The sequence below is a fragment of the Pezoporus wallicus genome, unplaced genomic scaffold, assembly GCF_028554395.1.
Source record: "Pezoporus wallicus isolate ANWC-B61680 ecotype Strahan unplaced genomic scaffold, APGP_CSIRO_Pwel_v1 contig_5069, whole genome shotgun sequence".
NCBI lineage: Eukaryota > Metazoa > Chordata > Aves > Psittaciformes > Psittacidae > Pezoporus > Pezoporus wallicus.
In genome coordinates, this window is record NW_026642361.1 from 4,337,913 (window position 1) to 4,355,384 (window position 17,472).

The 17,472-nt window shown below is 37.2% G+C and overlaps 1 protein-coding gene across 11 annotated transcripts in view; it reads right to left on the bottom strand.

Moving 5' to 3' along the window:
- Positions 1-17,472, bottom strand: part of NAV3 (neuron navigator 3) — a 544,137-nt gene that overhangs the window by 43,156 nt on the left and 483,509 nt on the right. For 7 of the 11 annotated variants that reach the window (XM_057429345.1, XM_057429347.1, XM_057429346.1 and 4 more), the window contains 5 exons: positions 16,082-16,570; positions 9,619-9,660; positions 7,267-7,427; positions 5,224-5,412; positions 2,571-2,623 (listed from right to left, as the gene is read on the bottom strand). In XM_057429345.1, the coding sequence (XP_057285328.1) occupies positions 2,571-2,623; positions 5,224-5,412; positions 7,267-7,427; positions 9,619-9,660; positions 16,082-16,570 (934 nt within the window). The remainder of the gene's footprint in view (positions 1-2,570; positions 2,624-5,223; positions 5,413-7,266; positions 7,428-9,618; positions 9,661-16,081; positions 16,571-17,472) is intronic. The other 4 variants (XM_057429344.1, XM_057429348.1, XM_057429341.1 and 1 more) reach the window with 4 other exon arrangements.

Here is a 17,472-nt window from a genome sequence, read left to right on the forward strand (position 1 = left end):
GGGCATACTATCAACTTAAAAATAAAATCTGGCAACCAAATACATCTGAGCAATTTTTACTTGACTTTGCACTGACACCATTATAAGCCAGCACTCAGCCATTAGTTCAAAAGGCTCTAATAGGAAATAGTTTTTTTCCTCCTTCTACTTCATCGTATCCATACATCCCACCCTTGTAAGGATTAATTTTCTTCTTTTTTTGAAGACTTAAAATATTAACATACAAATGACATGTCCTTACACATCTCCTTTGAGCTTGGCTTAGCACAGTTAATGAAGTCTAGGGATTCTAAGTGTAGCTAATGCTGAAAGCCAGTGCCAGAAATATAGCAATTAACTAAATGTATGCAAACTGCAGTGTCGCACCTATTGAGCAGGAGGAGATTAGAGACAACTTGTCATAATATACACTATCACATATTTTTTTCAACTTCTCTGAGAGCTAGATATACTCCCTGCCGAGACCGAATCAGTATTTCAGTCATATAGTCTACTAAGTCAGATTACAGGGCACACTTTTCTGTGAAACCAAATGGTTGTCTCTGTACATGCATATTTCTACAAGCTAGATTTCCAGTCTATTCATGTAAGTCCTGAAAACCCAAATACAAATCAAGAAGAAACCCAATATGCAGAACTGTCTTATTGGACTTATTCATTGCAATGGCAGCAAATCATGAAATTTCTCTTCTGAATCTCATATTCTAATTCTCAAAGACACAAACTTCAGAGAATAACTTCAAGATTTGCTGCTATCTTTTGGTAATAATACATAAAGGTCTTGATCTTTATTTAGTACTTTGAATCTCTCCAGTGATTTGGCTGCAGAAAACCACTAGCACCAAGGCTTAAGGCAATGCTTGAGAATCCTGATAAATATATTGATTGAGATACTTATGGAAAGGCAGTCTCTTTAGAAATACTGCTTAGTGATTTTGGGCTGCTTAACTAAGTTGAAAATGCTCTTGTACTCTTTTACTCTAGTAACAGCTGAAAGTGAGTTACATGTGCTCTTCTGAAGGAAAAGTGGCACATCATTGAACAATGAAATGTCATTCTCTGCCTTCAGCTGATGTGATACTGATTGCCAGCCTTTCATGTTCCTGTACTCCACTTGCACATCATCTGATTAATTGCTGAAAAATTTAAACCTGTTTCACAAGATGAGAGGCATCAAGTAGAAGAAATGCTGATCAAAAATCATTCCTACTAATTTTGTCATACTAATTTCTTTCTTGCCCTTTACAGATTTTTCTATGATTTCCATTATTATGCCTACATAATCCATAACTTCAAGAGTGGGGCTTAGCTGCAATATGAATTCAGTCAGAAGTTTCAGAAGATACCACTTACACTTGGGTAAACCTTTTAAAGTTTGTTTTGCAGGAAAAATGCTGTTATTTAATATCATGGGGTTTAAGTAATATTTCCAAGATACTCAATAATCTTGAATGATAGCAGGCTATATAACTAGAAAGTATTAACAAATTCCTGCTACATTACAATATCAGAGCAGAGGTATTTCATACCTACTGACTTATTGGGTACTGAAAACATCCTGTGTCACTTGCAAATTTGATTTTTATCATCTACCAGTTTCATAATATTATTCTATAAGTTGACATTAAAGGTTGAATTACAATTTTGGACAACGCCCCATGCAAACTGATCATAGTGACTCGTAGACAGGGAAATAGTAGCAAAAACTACAAAATAGTAGCATAGGAGACAGACCATTCATGAATGCATGGTTTGAAAGCAGGTAAGTGGTTTGCTCTGCCATGAAAAAGGGCTAGTACAGCATGTAATTGTAGTTAGTGAATAGGTTGCAAAGCAACTGCTGTGTATCAGCAAGGGAATGTCCAAACATGTTTAGCTCCTTCCATATGGATGATTTCTTGTTAGTAGAACAACTGAAGCAAGAAATTATGCAGAAGACATCAAAAAAGAGACCAAACCAATAAAACAGAGAGAGAGAAAAAAAAAAAAAAGCAGAACTTGCTTGAGCTGGAATACAATTATTACTCAGTCTAATTAATCTAATTAACAAAAGGTAATAATTTTTAAAGATTCTCTTTGGAAGAGAATTTCTCTTTGGAAATAACATCTAAACACAGTCATTTTCCACCGTAGACATTTAAACTGCTAATTGCATCCTCCTTACCCTAAAGCAATCTTGTGTTTTTGAAGAAGTGTACCTCAGTGACGGGACAAGAACACTTTGTAAATTGTGCAATTAGAAAACTAGCTGAAAATAAGGAATATCACTCAAAGTTATCAAATACGAGAGAATAAGGACTCCATTAAAGAGAAACTCCTAGACCATTAGCTTCTTTTTAGCTTTCAAAATATACACTACCTTATTTAAGCAGTTCTGAGCAAGTCACATAAACCCATGAAAATAATGTATTCTAAAATAACATGACAGTAATACTAAAGCTGAAAATAAGTGTCCTTGCTTTATTATAGTGCAATTTTAATCCTTCTAGATCACAAAATATTTGAATTTTCATGAACAATGAACAAGAACAGAGGCGGGCAGAACTTTTTTCTAATATATAAATACTCACCGTGGAGTAGAGAGAGGATGTGCTGGAGACAAGTGATAATGAGGACCCATGTACTTAAAAAAAAAAAGAAAAAGAAAATAACATGAAATATTGATAAAAGCATAAAAGTTCCCCCATGGAGCTCAATAACTAAACATATTTTTAAAATGAGAACCAATCTTTCATAAAGAGCAATTATGATCTATCAGTATAGAAAAGCTATTGATATTTTTTCCTGCACTTAAAAGGATTGTTCTACAGAAAAAGCACTTTCCTGTGTATGAGGTGGAAGAGAATGCCAGTGAGGTTCAGCATTATTACCAGCAAACCAAGCATCACTTTTGTTGCTTTGACAACAAAACACTTGATAAATACACTCTTTAAAGAAACCAGAAATTGAGCTGTTTATACACCTGTCCAAGCCTGAGCAAACTTATTTTAATATGAGACTGTGCTTTGCAAAACAGTCCACACTCCCTGGAGTGAGTTCCCAGGCTTTGCTCAGCTGTTTTTTCTCCTCAGCTCAATGCAGACCCATGTATTTGTAATCCACGTGAAGGGGTTACTGCAAGAAGTAGTGCCATATTCCCACTGATAATCAGCAGTCAGCCTCAAGAGCACCAAGTGAATGTTGCAGGAAAAAATGTGGTTTTTGGCCTCGCTGAAAATGGCAAATGAAGACTAAACTGAAATCAAGCTGCCTCTTGTGCTTCTGATGACACTCCCAATGAAGGATACACTAGTAGAGAATTTTAAATGAGATAATTTATTTCATTACTTCTTTGTATTTTTGTTTCAAAATGTTTTTGTTTAATATTTATAATCTGCCAGGGTTTGGTAAATAAATTATTTTGCTTTAATAGCTATCTGGCATCCATATGCCAACCTGACAATACAAGAACACTTGGGTTAACCAAATAGACTTTAAATCTAATTTTGTAACTGGGTAAACACAAAGAGATGTGGTACACTGACCACTGAAACCCAGTTGCTTTGAATCTATCTTTGGTGTTCAGTCTCTGCTTTAAATCTCTTGACTAAACTCCCATTCTGCTCTTGTACACAGTGACTCTACCCATTACGTCCTTCTTTAAAATTCCTCAGAGCTCCTATCTTAAATAAAATACGTTGACCTTCTAATAGCATCATTTCATGTTAATCTCTAATGACTATAAACTGCTGAAAACTGTTTATTATTGCTGCACTGACTTTCATTTACTCAGGTTGATCACGGTTATCCACTCCAGCTGGATATGAAACACAACCAATGAAAAAGCTTTCATCAAAGCCACTGGTGACCCATTACTGAAATTCTAGATTTAACACTCTTTTTCTATGCATAAATTATTTGCCTTGTTTCCTCTATTATTCTTTCAGTGCTTCCTTTGATAATGTTCCTGTTCCTCAGCAAAGGGTCTGTAGTCACCTCTGTCCTTGAATTATATGATCTGCTTCTGTGCAGTCAGCCATCCTCTGTGCTGACAACTCACAGCTTGATCTGTCCTGCACCCTACTGCTAGTATTACATACCCAGATGTCAGCCTGACATATCATCTAAAATACAGAAGGGGGAATTGAAAAGTGAAAATATTAGTTGTCTGTTATTTCATCTAAGACTTTTTTCTTTTTCCCTTTTTATCTCCTAACTATGAGCTCTGGGGCTAGGGGAAAACTATTTGCTTATTATAAAGACCATTTATATTGCCATCACTTTGCAGTAAACAAGACAGATCAGATGATGTAGGATAAATCTCCATTAAATTTTAGTGGGTTTTTTTTTTTTGCTTTGGGTTGTAGGGTTTTGTGTTTTGTTTGGTTTTGGGCTATTTTTTTTTTTGTTTGTTTGTTTTTTTTTGGGAGGGGGGAGGTTGGTTTTTTGTTTGGTTTTTTTTTTGGGGGGAGGGGGAGTTGTTGCTTGTTTCTTCTTTACTTAAAGGGTGTGAGAATTTTTTGCTTATGGGAATTCTGCAAATAAGCAGATTTACCAGAAATATTGCACAGAAGAAAATGTTACAGTGCATTTAATTAGGAGCTGTCAGATTCTCTGTGGTTAAAAAAGAACAAGATCCAAAACCAAACCCCAACATATTCTCTAAATTCCAGGTGCTGTTTATAGTATTAAAGAAACCAGACCAACAATAATAAGATGCATAAAGAAAGTGGTGAGGTCAGATTAAGTGACAGAGGTTGAATACAGAAATTCACATAGTGTTTGTTGTAGGAAGCAGTAGGAAACTAGAAAAATTAAATGACTACAAAAGAAAGGGGGTATTAAGTAGCACTGGCATTTGGAAAAAAAGAAGGAAATACAGAAGTAGGACTAAGAAATCACAGTAGTCAAGGTATGCTCAGACACTTCAAATTTAGAGGCAAAAATAATAAAATAATTTTCCAACAATGGCTTCCTTTCCTCCAAAATTTCTGATAAAGGACTTAACACATGTATGAGATACACAGTGTTGCGTATTACTGTGTGAAAGAAATATCTTGCATGTTTTAGGGCAAGGAAGTCCTGTGAGATCAGCTCAACAGAATTAGAAAAAAGGATTCACAAAATTATTCAAATTTTTATGTTGCAGAAGAAATATTTTTAAATTTTACTACTTCTTGAAGGCCTATTTTGGGAGCCTATTTGGGAGGCTATTCACTGGTCCAAATAGTAACTCAGTCTTACCTTCTTCCATGCTGTCCCTGAATGAACCTGAATGACTAATTGCTCGTGGTCTCTCTTCTAAGGATGTAGCACTGCCACACAGCTGGGAGTCATCATACAGATCAAAAGAAGTGTCTTGTGCAGGGATGCTGTTTGAACGCATCATACTGGGTCCAGGAAGGTTAAACTGAGATAGGTTGGTTGGACTCACTGGAATACAAAACTTTATTACTGAAGCACATTTCCATTAGATAAATTTTGCTTTTGAACAAAATTGTAATGTAGGACCAGCATGGCTAGGTGGAGTTTACGCTGTCGAGAAAATGAAAGGCTTTTATTCCCACATACAAAGTCACCACAGAAAGGTGAAGCAGATGATCTTCAAGGAGCTGGAGCTGGATGAGACTAATCCTGTAAAACATGGTAACACTAACACTGGTGTCTGAACACACACTTGCTCACTTTGACAGACCAAAATGGAGAGGCAATGGGAGAGATTCAAAAGTTAAAAGTTAAAAAGGAATAAGAAGTCATAAGAATTTTTTATGAGCAGCTCTTCTAATGGATCCGTATCTGTGTTTTATTGCTATATACCTATATTACTAACTGCTTTCAAGACCAAAGTTCATTGGCACATGCAAGACGTTTATCCTTTAATTTTCTACAGCACCTACCATTATATCAAGTTAAAATTGCTGCACAGGCCAGTTGAATTTTATCATAATAAATAGGAGTAGTCCAATCACTTGTGGTTGAAATCTAGAACAGCGTTGATGAACCTGCTTTCAGCTTTTGCACAGTTTGTTTGCCAGTAGCAAGGAAAGCCTGGTTATGGTTCACCTGGACCACATGAACTCAATGCCTAGAAGAAAAAGGCAATCGTCTATCCAAATTCAGTCTCAGAGTTTGGAATTTTATTTTTGGTCATGCAATATGTGCCATAAGTTAAAAATTATGAGAGCAACTGTGTTGTGAGAGCAAATTATTCCATAGGGTTATGGTAATGGAAAGAAGGAAGGGACAATGACAAAATGATTTTTTTTAAAAAAACCACGATCTTATTGCTCTGTGTTCTGAGCACAAAATCTATGAACTAAATGAAAAAAGATAATTGCAAGCAGAAAATGATAGTGTGAAAGAAACACTGCTTAAAAAGAGCTGTGTCTAAAACTACTGCAAGTACATGGAAGAAATCCAAAGCAGTGGCTAGATTAGCCAGGATCTAACTTCATTTTTAAAGTGGCTTTGTTCAACTTCATTTCCCATACGCAATAAAGTCCAACATAAAGACCATCAAATTTCTTTTGAGTGACTGTAACCTACAGATGCCATAAGCTGTGACAGAGTGATAGAAGTGTGAATGCTTCAAAGGTTGTTGCTAATTCCACAGTAAGAGCTTAAAACACAAAAGTTCATTGTGAACCTAAGTATGTGTTCAGCACTGTGCAAAAAGTGTTTTTCTATTAAGCATTAAAGAAAAAATAAAATTCTTAACAAAACTAAATTTGTGTTGGTTTAACTTGAAACAGGATCCAGAAGAAACAAATCTAAATCTTGACCTGTAATCAAATAAATCTGAAAAGTGACTCACATCCCGAAATATTATATTGCATTCAAGGTTAGGACTTGCATGGGCCCAGTGCAGTTATATCAATGTCCAGCCACTGAAGTGGATTGGAAAGGCCTATCTCAAAGCAAACCTGTGTACAGGAAAAAAGTAATGTTTAGTGTCTGGATCAGCATTCATTGAATCTCTGGAAAGAATCCTACTGACTGTGAATTGTAAAAGATGAGTAGATTTGAACTAGAAGCAAATTTCCAGCTCTGCCTGAGATTTTCTTCTCCTTGGGTAAGCCACAGAGAATCTGTGCAAAATAAGAGGCTTATTCCATGGCCAACTCCATGAAAAACACTGTGAGTTTCCCTTCCTTAGTGAGGTACCACAATGTGGTGATGGAGATGTTAAAATAAACTATCAAGTCTGGCAAACAAAGAAATACGAACGGTTGAATTTTATGGTTCTATTCTAGAGTGGGAGAAACAGTGAAGGAAAACAGCATTTACCCAGGTTGGAAAAGTGATATTTTCCAGTTGCAGATGAAGACATAGCTGAAGGAGAAACAAGCGGAGACTGACTGCCAGTGTCTTGCAGGCCTCCAGTTGAGTGGGAGCGCAGCCATTCCTTGCCTTCCTCCTGACTCGTCTGCCGGGATGATGGAGTATATCTGAAAAACCACAGCTGACATGCTTAAAACAATGACAAGGTGACAGTTCAGAAAGAAACAGTTGCCACACAAATACCCTTCACCACTTAGACAGAACAAAACTCTTGGAAAACATCAAGTCTAATCAAATGACTATCACCAGTGATTTTAACAAGGTGAAATTTACCATCTTATTACAACAGAAAAAGTACAGGACAGAAGCCCTTTTCCTCTTCATCCCCCTCCCCAACACAGCATTCCCTTCCTTCAAAGAGATGATGATAAACCATAGAAGACAGACAACTGAGCTGACAGGCAAGGACTTCAAAGCTATAGGAAGTATACAGGTTGATGCAAAAGCTCAGAAACTGTAATGGTAAGATGGGGAATGGACAGACTAGAAGCCAAGAAATGTGAGTAGCTGCTTACAAAATGACATCTGCCACAGATCATGAGGGCAGTTGGTTACAGGACAGGAGTGAAGCAGATCAAGAACTCTGAAAAGTAGTTTGCATTGGTAATGACAGCTACTCAATCATACGTGCGGTCTGCCGCTCTGAATGATACCTGGCATTGTGTCCTGCCCCAAACTAGGGGGAGGGAAAGGGACAGGAAAAATACACAATTAGCAGAAACAAGCACTCTGTAAGGAAGAAGTCTGGCAATGAAATCATTCATCAACTGCTTCCTATGGCAAACCAATAAAACAAGTGCAACTTTACACTTGGGTTAAGAGGGAGAACTGATAACTCCCGGGGCCTAGCCTCTCTTGGCTGGGCTGGAAGAAGGGAAATTCTGGCAGTTGTAAGTATCAAAATATGCAGGTAGTGTGGGTCTTAACCAAGAGATTGTTTTTAGCAATGTCTGCAACAGCTTGCTTCATTCAGCACAATATCCTGCTGAGAAATGAGCACCTTCTTTATCACTGTCGTGAGCCATCAGTGTTCCCCAAACAGCAGAGCAGAAAGGGATTTTGATATTCTGGCTTCAGGCTTATGAGGCACAAGTATTTCTGCTTAGCAAGCAGATTAAATGAACATGTAAGTTCTCATGTTGTGCTTGGGGTTTTGTACAATATTTTACGTCATTAAAACATCTTGTCTTGATTAAATATTTACTTCCTTTCTCCTTCAAAAAGACAGCTATGATCTTTGCTTATTAATGTGGTAGAGCAGAGTTACCCAGTGGTTATCAGATCAGAAAGATGGCAAAATGAGAATTCAGGATTTGGGTCTTGGACTGGGATCTCTGCATATTAAATCAAACTGACGGTCTTTCTGGGATAAGTTATCAGGCTTATATGCCCATAAGCTGTTTTCCCACTCCATTTCATTTTCAGCCACCATTACCTTTGTACAGCCACAAACCTCAATTAGCCCAGTGTACCCTTGCAGGGTCCCCTTTGTGCCTCTTTCATGTCTTCCACCTTTTTCCTTCTCTCTGAATCCAAAATGATTATTTTGGTATAACAGAAAATTTGATTAAATTCTTATTAAGGCACAGCTAGTGCAGAAGAGCAGAAGATGATCTCTAAGTGATATCACTTAAGCATTATCTTAAAATTTCCTAAACTATTATTTATCAGTAACTTGAGAAATTTAATCATGTAATTTCACGGACTGAAAGGGTTCAGAGTGTCTGTATGCATGTACATATGTCATTGCTTGCCAAATCTCCCTCCTGGATTAGGGTGGTAGGCTTCTGTGACTGATGAGACCAGAAAGTGATCCCCTATTTTAATTATGGAGGAGAGAAAAGCTTGGATATTAAAACTAGCATTTTCTAACCCTACCCTTTACTGTATCTTCAATACAAATTGCATGAGTGATATTATTTAGAGCTCAAGTTCAGATCCACCTCTAAAATCTTGTTTTTCTCAATATTTTCAGCAATTTGTTTCATTGGTTAGTAAAAGTATCTTGTTCTGTAATTTTAGCTCACAAGGATTCAATGCCCTTTAAGATTCACTACATAAGGAAACTATCCTTAACAGTATTCACTTACATGATACATCTTGAAAGGACATTTATTCACTAGGCAGACTTGGAAAGACAAAGTCCATTGTCAAAATCTACATTTTCTGGTTTGAATATAAATACCAAGAACTCTTGTCAACAGGATCAACAAAAGGAGAAAGAAAAGGAAAGACAGTGTAGAAAAGGTTACAGAAAAAACAGAGAAGCAGCAGTCATGCTCAAAAAAAAAATGATACCTTAATCCCTTTTTGGGTAGTGTATTTCTGTCAAGCTGCATGCTGTTAAAACAAAAAAAAATCCCTAAGGACATAGAGTAAACAGGACTGTTCAGAATTAAAAATTTTTAAAGGTCTAGATTTGTGTGTATAACAGAAGGTCATTTAACGCCTTTTAATATATCTTTCATGATAAATGCCTGACTTGTTGGAGGGGACAATAGGACATGGACTGCTGCACCTTCATTTTTCATCTAGACATGTTCTGGGCTGGGTCAATAGTAATTTGGAGACTGTCCAAGTCAGAAGGAAGTCCTTAGAATTTCCAACCTTCCTACAGCTTCACCCTGCAATCTGTGTGAGAATCATATGGTCACAGTATGAACCTTTATTTTTCACAGTTGCCTATGATAGGCCAATAGATTTCCAAAAGAAATGAAGGTTGTGGCACCTGCTAAGAGACAGCATGGCCTTGCCAGAAGCCAAATGACAGTTCTGCATGTAGAAATGCGTGCTAAACATACAGAACTTTGGCTTTCTATTGTTGTTGGGCTCACACAGTAAGGTGATGGTGGGGGCAATGAAAAGTGGCACTAGATCAATGTTATTTCATATTCATGCACACATAGTGGCAGAGTGGCTGATTACCAGAAAGAAATCTATGGCTGGAGTTTTCCTAATTTAAACCCCATCACTAGAAGGGCAACCTCTAGCTTTCCTTCAAATAAGTGTCATTTAGGCATTTCCCTATGAAGACCTGGTAGATCAATCACTGACTAGTGTGGGCTGAATTTGTACTAGTCATCATCAAGTAAGTGTTGCAGCGTTTTTTTCCCCTAAGAACGTAACTTAGTGTCACCATAAGGATTAAATTGCAAAATGGCTTTAGAAAGTTTCTGTATTACATATCATAATCACACCTCTGAGAGCAACAATAACTTAGGACCCTTCCTACTCAAGGAAACTCTCACATCATTATTAAAGATCATTTGTATTGTACTGGGTGCCCTGCTGTCATGTAACCTTGATACAGGCAGATAAAGGCAGTGAAAACAGTGTTCATGCCTGGTGTCTAGTGGCCCCACCATTAGGGCTCAGACTAATGGAGGTAAACCACTCTTATCACCAGAAAGTTTTATAGGTAATTTTGCTAGTTTAAACAAGCCATTGTTCAACATGGGGAGAAAGCAAATGGAAGGAGAAATTAGCAGGATTTCAGCACAGGCCCACCTATCACGATCCATGTGAGGGAAGTCCTTTATAAGACAGAGGGCTACCTTCACAGCATTTTGCTCCCAATATAACTAAAAGAACCAAGAATGGTTGGTAAAAAAAGAACATAAATTTGTATGCATGATTCATGTAGATTTTAGTTCTCTGCAGAGAAAAATGGGGCCTGGATGTTTCTTTATGTACTTTTATCAATCTCTTAATTTCAAAACAATAAACATAATTGTAATAACACCAGTTTCTTCTGCAAATGCTTCAAACATCTTAACGAACAATACATTTGCTAATATTATTTTAACTTGAATTTTATATCTTTCAAAAATACCTATAGCATTTTATCTAAAAATAAATAGGCAATCAGTGCTCCTTTAAACCAATCCACAAGTCAAAAGCAAGTCAGTCATTTAAGTAGCCTACTAGTGACCATAACATTTTGCTAAAAATATCTGTGAATTCAGATACTCAAATGAAATGGGGCTGAATATTTTTCAGTGTTAGCATGGAGTTATTGCCATTGCATAAAAGTGAGCACCGCAAACATTCATTTTTAAAACACTAAATCTTGCACAGATGCTCCTAGATTTCAGATAATTACATGAAACCATTAATCATGGTTCCATGTAACTATTAATTCAGACTGATAACTCCGCATATCTTTTTAGTATCTAAAAGCATTCTTACAACAAAAGCTGGACATATTACTTCTACAGAAACTGCACTTCTGATAAATAGAACTGAACTAACCTAGTGCTCAAAAGATCTCTAAAGCTGATATGAAAAGAAATATCCTTTCCTGGTTCAAGTGGTACATACATGGACATCTGTCTCTTCAGCTCAAAACAAATAATATAAAGTGAGGATGAGACGAGAATATCATAGCATTCCTGATTTGCCATGTCAGCTGCGAAAAGCAGTCTTGCAGGAAAATGCATGCAGATGTAGGCTGAAGTTATCAAGCCTGTTGTATTGCTGTCTTCTTTTGTTTCTTTTGCACTGCTGAAACCTCTGAAAATTTTCTTGGGGGAAATTACAGGAAGCCTTGTAGTTCTCAGTTTCCTACCTATCCTTTGTGTTGAGGTTAGCTTGGGAAAGGGCCATAAAGCCATATCCTTGGGCTATATCTAATTGTTGCAGAGCTGTTAGGGAATAAAAGAAATTATTGCAAGCTAAAAAACACCTAGGGAGGTCTAGGACAGGGTGGCCCAAGATGATATGGATCTTGTAAATTGGTTTCTGCAAATGGCTAAACACACAAGATAACGTGACACATGATATACTGTTTCACACCTTAAAATGATGATAGTTAAAAACAACTGTAGGTCTTGAAGAGCTTAACTGGATTTCAATGCATTTTCATGGCCCTTAAAACTAAATATTCTTTTAAAGTAAATCAGAACAAGCCAGTCATGTAATTAGAAACCACTTCCATTCTGCTAATCTTAAAATGCAGTCATTATCACTGATGAGCTCACTTTTGATTCTTATATTTCTGCATTTTTTATGCATTTCTTGCTGTGTCACTCAGACTAAGCAGAAGAAAAACACAAATCTGCAGTGCCCAACAGCAATAAGGGCTCGAAAGAACTACTTACTGGTGATGTGTCCACCTGGAAAATGTTATCAATTAAATCAATGATATTTCACCAATTAACCCCAGTAGATGGTTTTATTTTAGAATACAAGTACCTGTTTGATTATTTTAATCCTTCTAAATTGCTGTAAGAGAAAATATAAGTGTTCTCCCACATAGGGAGTTACCCTGCTAGGACAGTGGAAATAGACTTTTTTAAATAACTACTGCTAGCACAAAACCAGCAAAGGTCCTGAAGGAGATGCAATTATTGCTGAAAAAGCAAATAGTATTTACTGAATTCATTTTCTGATTGTTACAGTGCAAAAGAGTCTCATTGAATGACACAAAATTTGGCTGGAGTTAACTTTGACACTGTGTCAATACAGCAGTGGTCAAAGAGCTACGTGTTCATGCCGTACCATTGCTTCGTGGGGAGCCTGAAGAGTGGGTGCAGGCAATGTCTGATCATCCCTGGAGGGATGTGTGGGCAGAGACCTTGCAGACTTGCTGTCTCCATGGCAGGTGACTGCTTTTTGGGAGGCAGCCAAGGGCTACTGTCCTTAGCAAGAAATGTAGATGCTCTTTCTGGTTACATCAAATCATTCCTAAAACTTGATGTCTCAAAGTCATCAAGTTAAAGCTTTCACATGAAAAAACAGAATGGGATAACAACCTTCTAAGATTTACATGTGATACTTTCATTTTCAAAATAATGAGAAAATGCTTTGTCCCATCAAAACACTACCGCTTAGACCCTGTTTTCTTTCTTGAAAATAGCCTCATAATTTTGTATCTATCTGTGGAAGTATATCCTGCCCTGTTATATCCCTTCTGGCTAACATATCACTGATCATTAGTTTTTGAGAAGTCTTTACCAAATGGTCAAGCACCTTACTTTATTTCCCTCATTTTCTTATGCAAATGTTATTTGAAATAGCACCTAAAGCTTTTCTATGTCCAGGATGTCTTATTGTATCTACTAATCCCTTTCCTCTACTCACAAAGACTGTTTCCCTGCAAATAAATTAAATTAGTCTTATTTAAAAGGTTGTTAATCCCATATTATCTGTTACTTAGCCCATTTTGTTAAATACCTTTTGTATTTTTCCAGGAATAGAGGCAATGTGGCCTTGCCCACAGTCCCCTCATCTTCCAGCCCATACATCCTCCTCACTCCTGCCTTAGCACAGACCTTTTGAATCCTCTTCTTCAGCCCTCATGACTGCAGGTTTTTTTCTGCAGGGACTATGTCTGAAGCAGTGAAGTGAAAAGTTCATCAGGACCAATAAACTGGAGCAATCTTTTGACCTTTTCATTCTTTCTTAGCATTCTTGCCATTAGTGATGTTTAGCTATCAAATTACAGTTAATGCTTCAGTGAAGCAAACCCGCATTTATTTGTATCATCTATTATTAGCTCTCCCCTTTCAGTTTCCCCTAGGCTTTCTCTGCATAGACTCAAGTCACTTGCTAGCTACGCCTCATTTTGTGATTTGGTCTTTCTGATTTTGTCTCTACATTGTATTACTATATCTCACTATACAGACTGCTTGTTCAGTCTTTTGCAAGCTCTATAGTGACTGAAGAAAAAGAATAAGCCTCTGTGCCGAAAACTCCTTATGCCGTGCAAAGCTATAATTAATTTTGCCAGAGGCATCTCAAATATAAGCTGAGTTTACAAAGGAAAAAGGATATAATCTGCTGTCAAACATATCTAACGGTGCAAACCAATGCTTTTGTTGTGCAAAAAATACTTTGCTACATGTAGGTTTTACTACCGAAAATAACACAGCAATTGTAACATGCCTTTCAGAAAAATCAAACTGCTAAAACCCTGTTGGGGCTATAATTCAAGGAATGAATTTTCTCTAGGTACATGTATCTGTTTTGAGGCCAGATCAACATAATAAATGTCTCTCTCTGGACCCCATCATAATATCCCCATATGGACAAATATGAAAGTTAAAAATATTGCCAAAGGCAAAGCATTTGGAACCACTGAAATTAAGTCACTGAATAAATACATGAAGTATTAGTAATGGGGGATGCTCAGGAGCTGATGCCAAACCATTAACATTTTAAATGTGATATTAAACATCCTCTGCATAAACACGATTTTGGGCATAAATTCATAATCTTCCACATCATTCTATTGACTTCACTACCCATACATGTAGCAGTAAATATTAATAGTGGTTTTTATACTTTAAGTACTAATTAGTAACTTTCTAAGAAATATCGTCACATTCAGTTCATGGAACACAATGCAAACTAGTATTTAAAAATTAAAGGCACAGTGAAAAGTACAACTTACTCATGTATCAACATATTTTAGCTACTGTTGTTAGCATATGTTATATTGGTATACACATGTTTTATTGTGTTGTAATTATATTAGTGAGAGGTGTGATTTTAGCTGATATAGTAATACTTATGAATGTAACATAAGAGGATAAAATGTGTGGAGAATTTACATCTAGATTTGGCAAAGAGTTGTTCAGCGTTTTGGTTTTGTTTGTGCTTGTTTTGTTTTTTTAATGCCGATTCACTGAAAGGGAAATCTTTCCATGGAAAGGATTGGTATTGAAAAATCTCTGAGTATATATAAAGGGAAAAAAAAAATCTTAATGTTGTATGTAAAAGATCTTTTTCCTTTAAATCATTGTGTGCTAAACAACTAAGTTTAACCTTAAAATTTTTAAAATATTTCCGACTGACTCAGTAGAATTTACTTTTTTGGATCAAAGGTTAATGAAATACTGCCATTTCAGTCCCCAAGTGAGGTAAGAGTTTCATTGTCAAATGCTGAAAACTTTTACAGGAAGTGAAAATTACCACCTAGCAAAGATTATTTTTTCTTTCTTGCAAAAGTCAAATAAATGTTTCACAAAAAAAAACAAAAATAAAAATCTTGGTACAACTGTGCCAGAGTGGTTGCACCTCTTTATAATATAACTTAAACTGTAAGACATCTGCATATCGCAAAAAAAACATTAACAGAACAAACAGAGGAGAACCCTTTCTTGGTTTTCTTTGTTCCAGACATTTGCCAGGACTATGCGTACAGTGAGGGTCTTCTTGTAAACTGTCTTGTAAACTTCTTGTAAACTGTCCCTCTGCCAGTGAAACTGCATTTTAGTAAGGATTTGTGTAATGATTGCCATGTAAGAAGCAACTTATCAGGACTAAGAATTTTAAGGCAAGACTGGTAGGCTGAATGTAGGGACCCACCAGCTCTGCCTGTGCTTTGAGTTAATGGGAAGAAAACTGGTGGGGTCCTACTGCTGAATAAAATTTGTCAGCAAGAGGGCAGTGATGTGGTTTTCAAGCTGCCAGTTGTTGGGACAGCAGGCAGATACAGCATGACAAAATGATGTGACTGTTTAGATTTGCCTTTAATCAGACAATTTTCCCTTTTTTTCCCTGGTTGTTCTCCAGAACAAGGGAATTAAAAAAAACTTTTAAAGACAGGAAAAGTGCTTGTAAAACTTAAAAGGCAGTCGATTCCACATCCAATGCCTTTCAGCTTTCTTTTCTTCCTTCCTTGCTTTTTTATATAAAGGACTAAGGTGCTAATTAAACAGTGTCCCTTTAGGAAAACAAGTGGAGGGTTTGTACTTTTGGCTCCTGCCCGTTTGCCTCTCACTGGTTCTGTGGTCACTGTACCTATAGGCAAGCTCACCTTTCCGAAAGAGTAGATCTGACGCTTCCAGTCCTCATGAGCAGGCTCTGAACCTCCTGAGTGCTTGTTGTCAGTCCAGAGAGAGAGCCATGATGGCTAAGAGGAAGGTCAATAGACTCGGAACTGGTGTGAAGGCTAGTCATGGACTGGTAACTTGGTGTGTCCTTACTGCCCGCTGAAGAGCTGCTCAGGTTTGCAGCCCACACAAGACCACCTGATGTGAAAGAGTGCACTGAGGCGGGACTGGAAGCCAAGGAGTGACTTAAGCTTACAACATCTGCATTTAAGTCCGAAGGTTTACTGAAGAGGGGGCTGCTGCTACCACTTTGCCCACCTGCACTGCCCATGCTGCCTGTGCCCGAGGATGGCGATTCCAGGCTGCCTTGCCGTGCCAATGTGGTACTAGGGCTGGGCATTGCCGATGTGGGTTTCACACCTTCAGTACTGGGTGCAGAGGCAGCTTTACCACTTGCCTTGGCACCAAACAACCTAAATGTAAAACAAATAGCTTTAGAGAAACTGATAGCCACATTAAACATTCATGGCGTAACATCCTAAGAGCCAAACTACACATTTTTAATTACTGCTACTAAAATCATGCCTACCTACTTGTTCAATCGCATCGCAAAATTAAATTCACTTAAACCGTATCACAATAATCAGGGTTTGTTTCATTAGCAACAGCTCTCACTCCTGTTCAGATGTGCTCTTTGCACATACAGACCCTCCCAGAGAGAGGTAAAATAATCACATTTTCATCTTATTAGTGCATAAACAGATTACACTTTCACCCAAATTCAGTAATTAAGCGTTCCCACGGCTAGGTCATTAGCTTTTAAACCCCTCACTTCTCAAATCAGCTACGTTGATTGCAACAAACACTTGCAAAATCCTTCATAGCTTAATAAACATCTAAGTATCTGTGTAAAATTTCCCTCCCGTTGTTCTTTTGCACAGATGGTCGTGCGGTCATTGGTCATGTAGTAACCATTCAGACAGAATAAACTGCACCAGAACTAAATGGGCTCAGTTTTTCTCCAAGGGTACTCATGACATAGGTGTATTTCACGAAATTGCTTCCAGAAATTCTGGAGAAGAAAATTCAACTGTGATGATGAAAAAAATAAACCCCCAATCCGCTAAAACTGCTGAAATAAAAGGGTCATGTGATGACTTAATGTCTTACTGGAAATATTTTAAGCTGCAGTAAAGGTGCAGCTCATAAATCAATAATAAATAAATGCAAAACTTATGGTGATGTAAAGTAAGCATGGTTAATAATGTAAGAATCTGTTTCACATATTGCCAAGCCTACAAAAATCAGCTGCAACATCCCAGCAGTCTGGAGATGCTGTTTTGGTAGGTAGGCACAAGAGGGCACTATTGGCTTT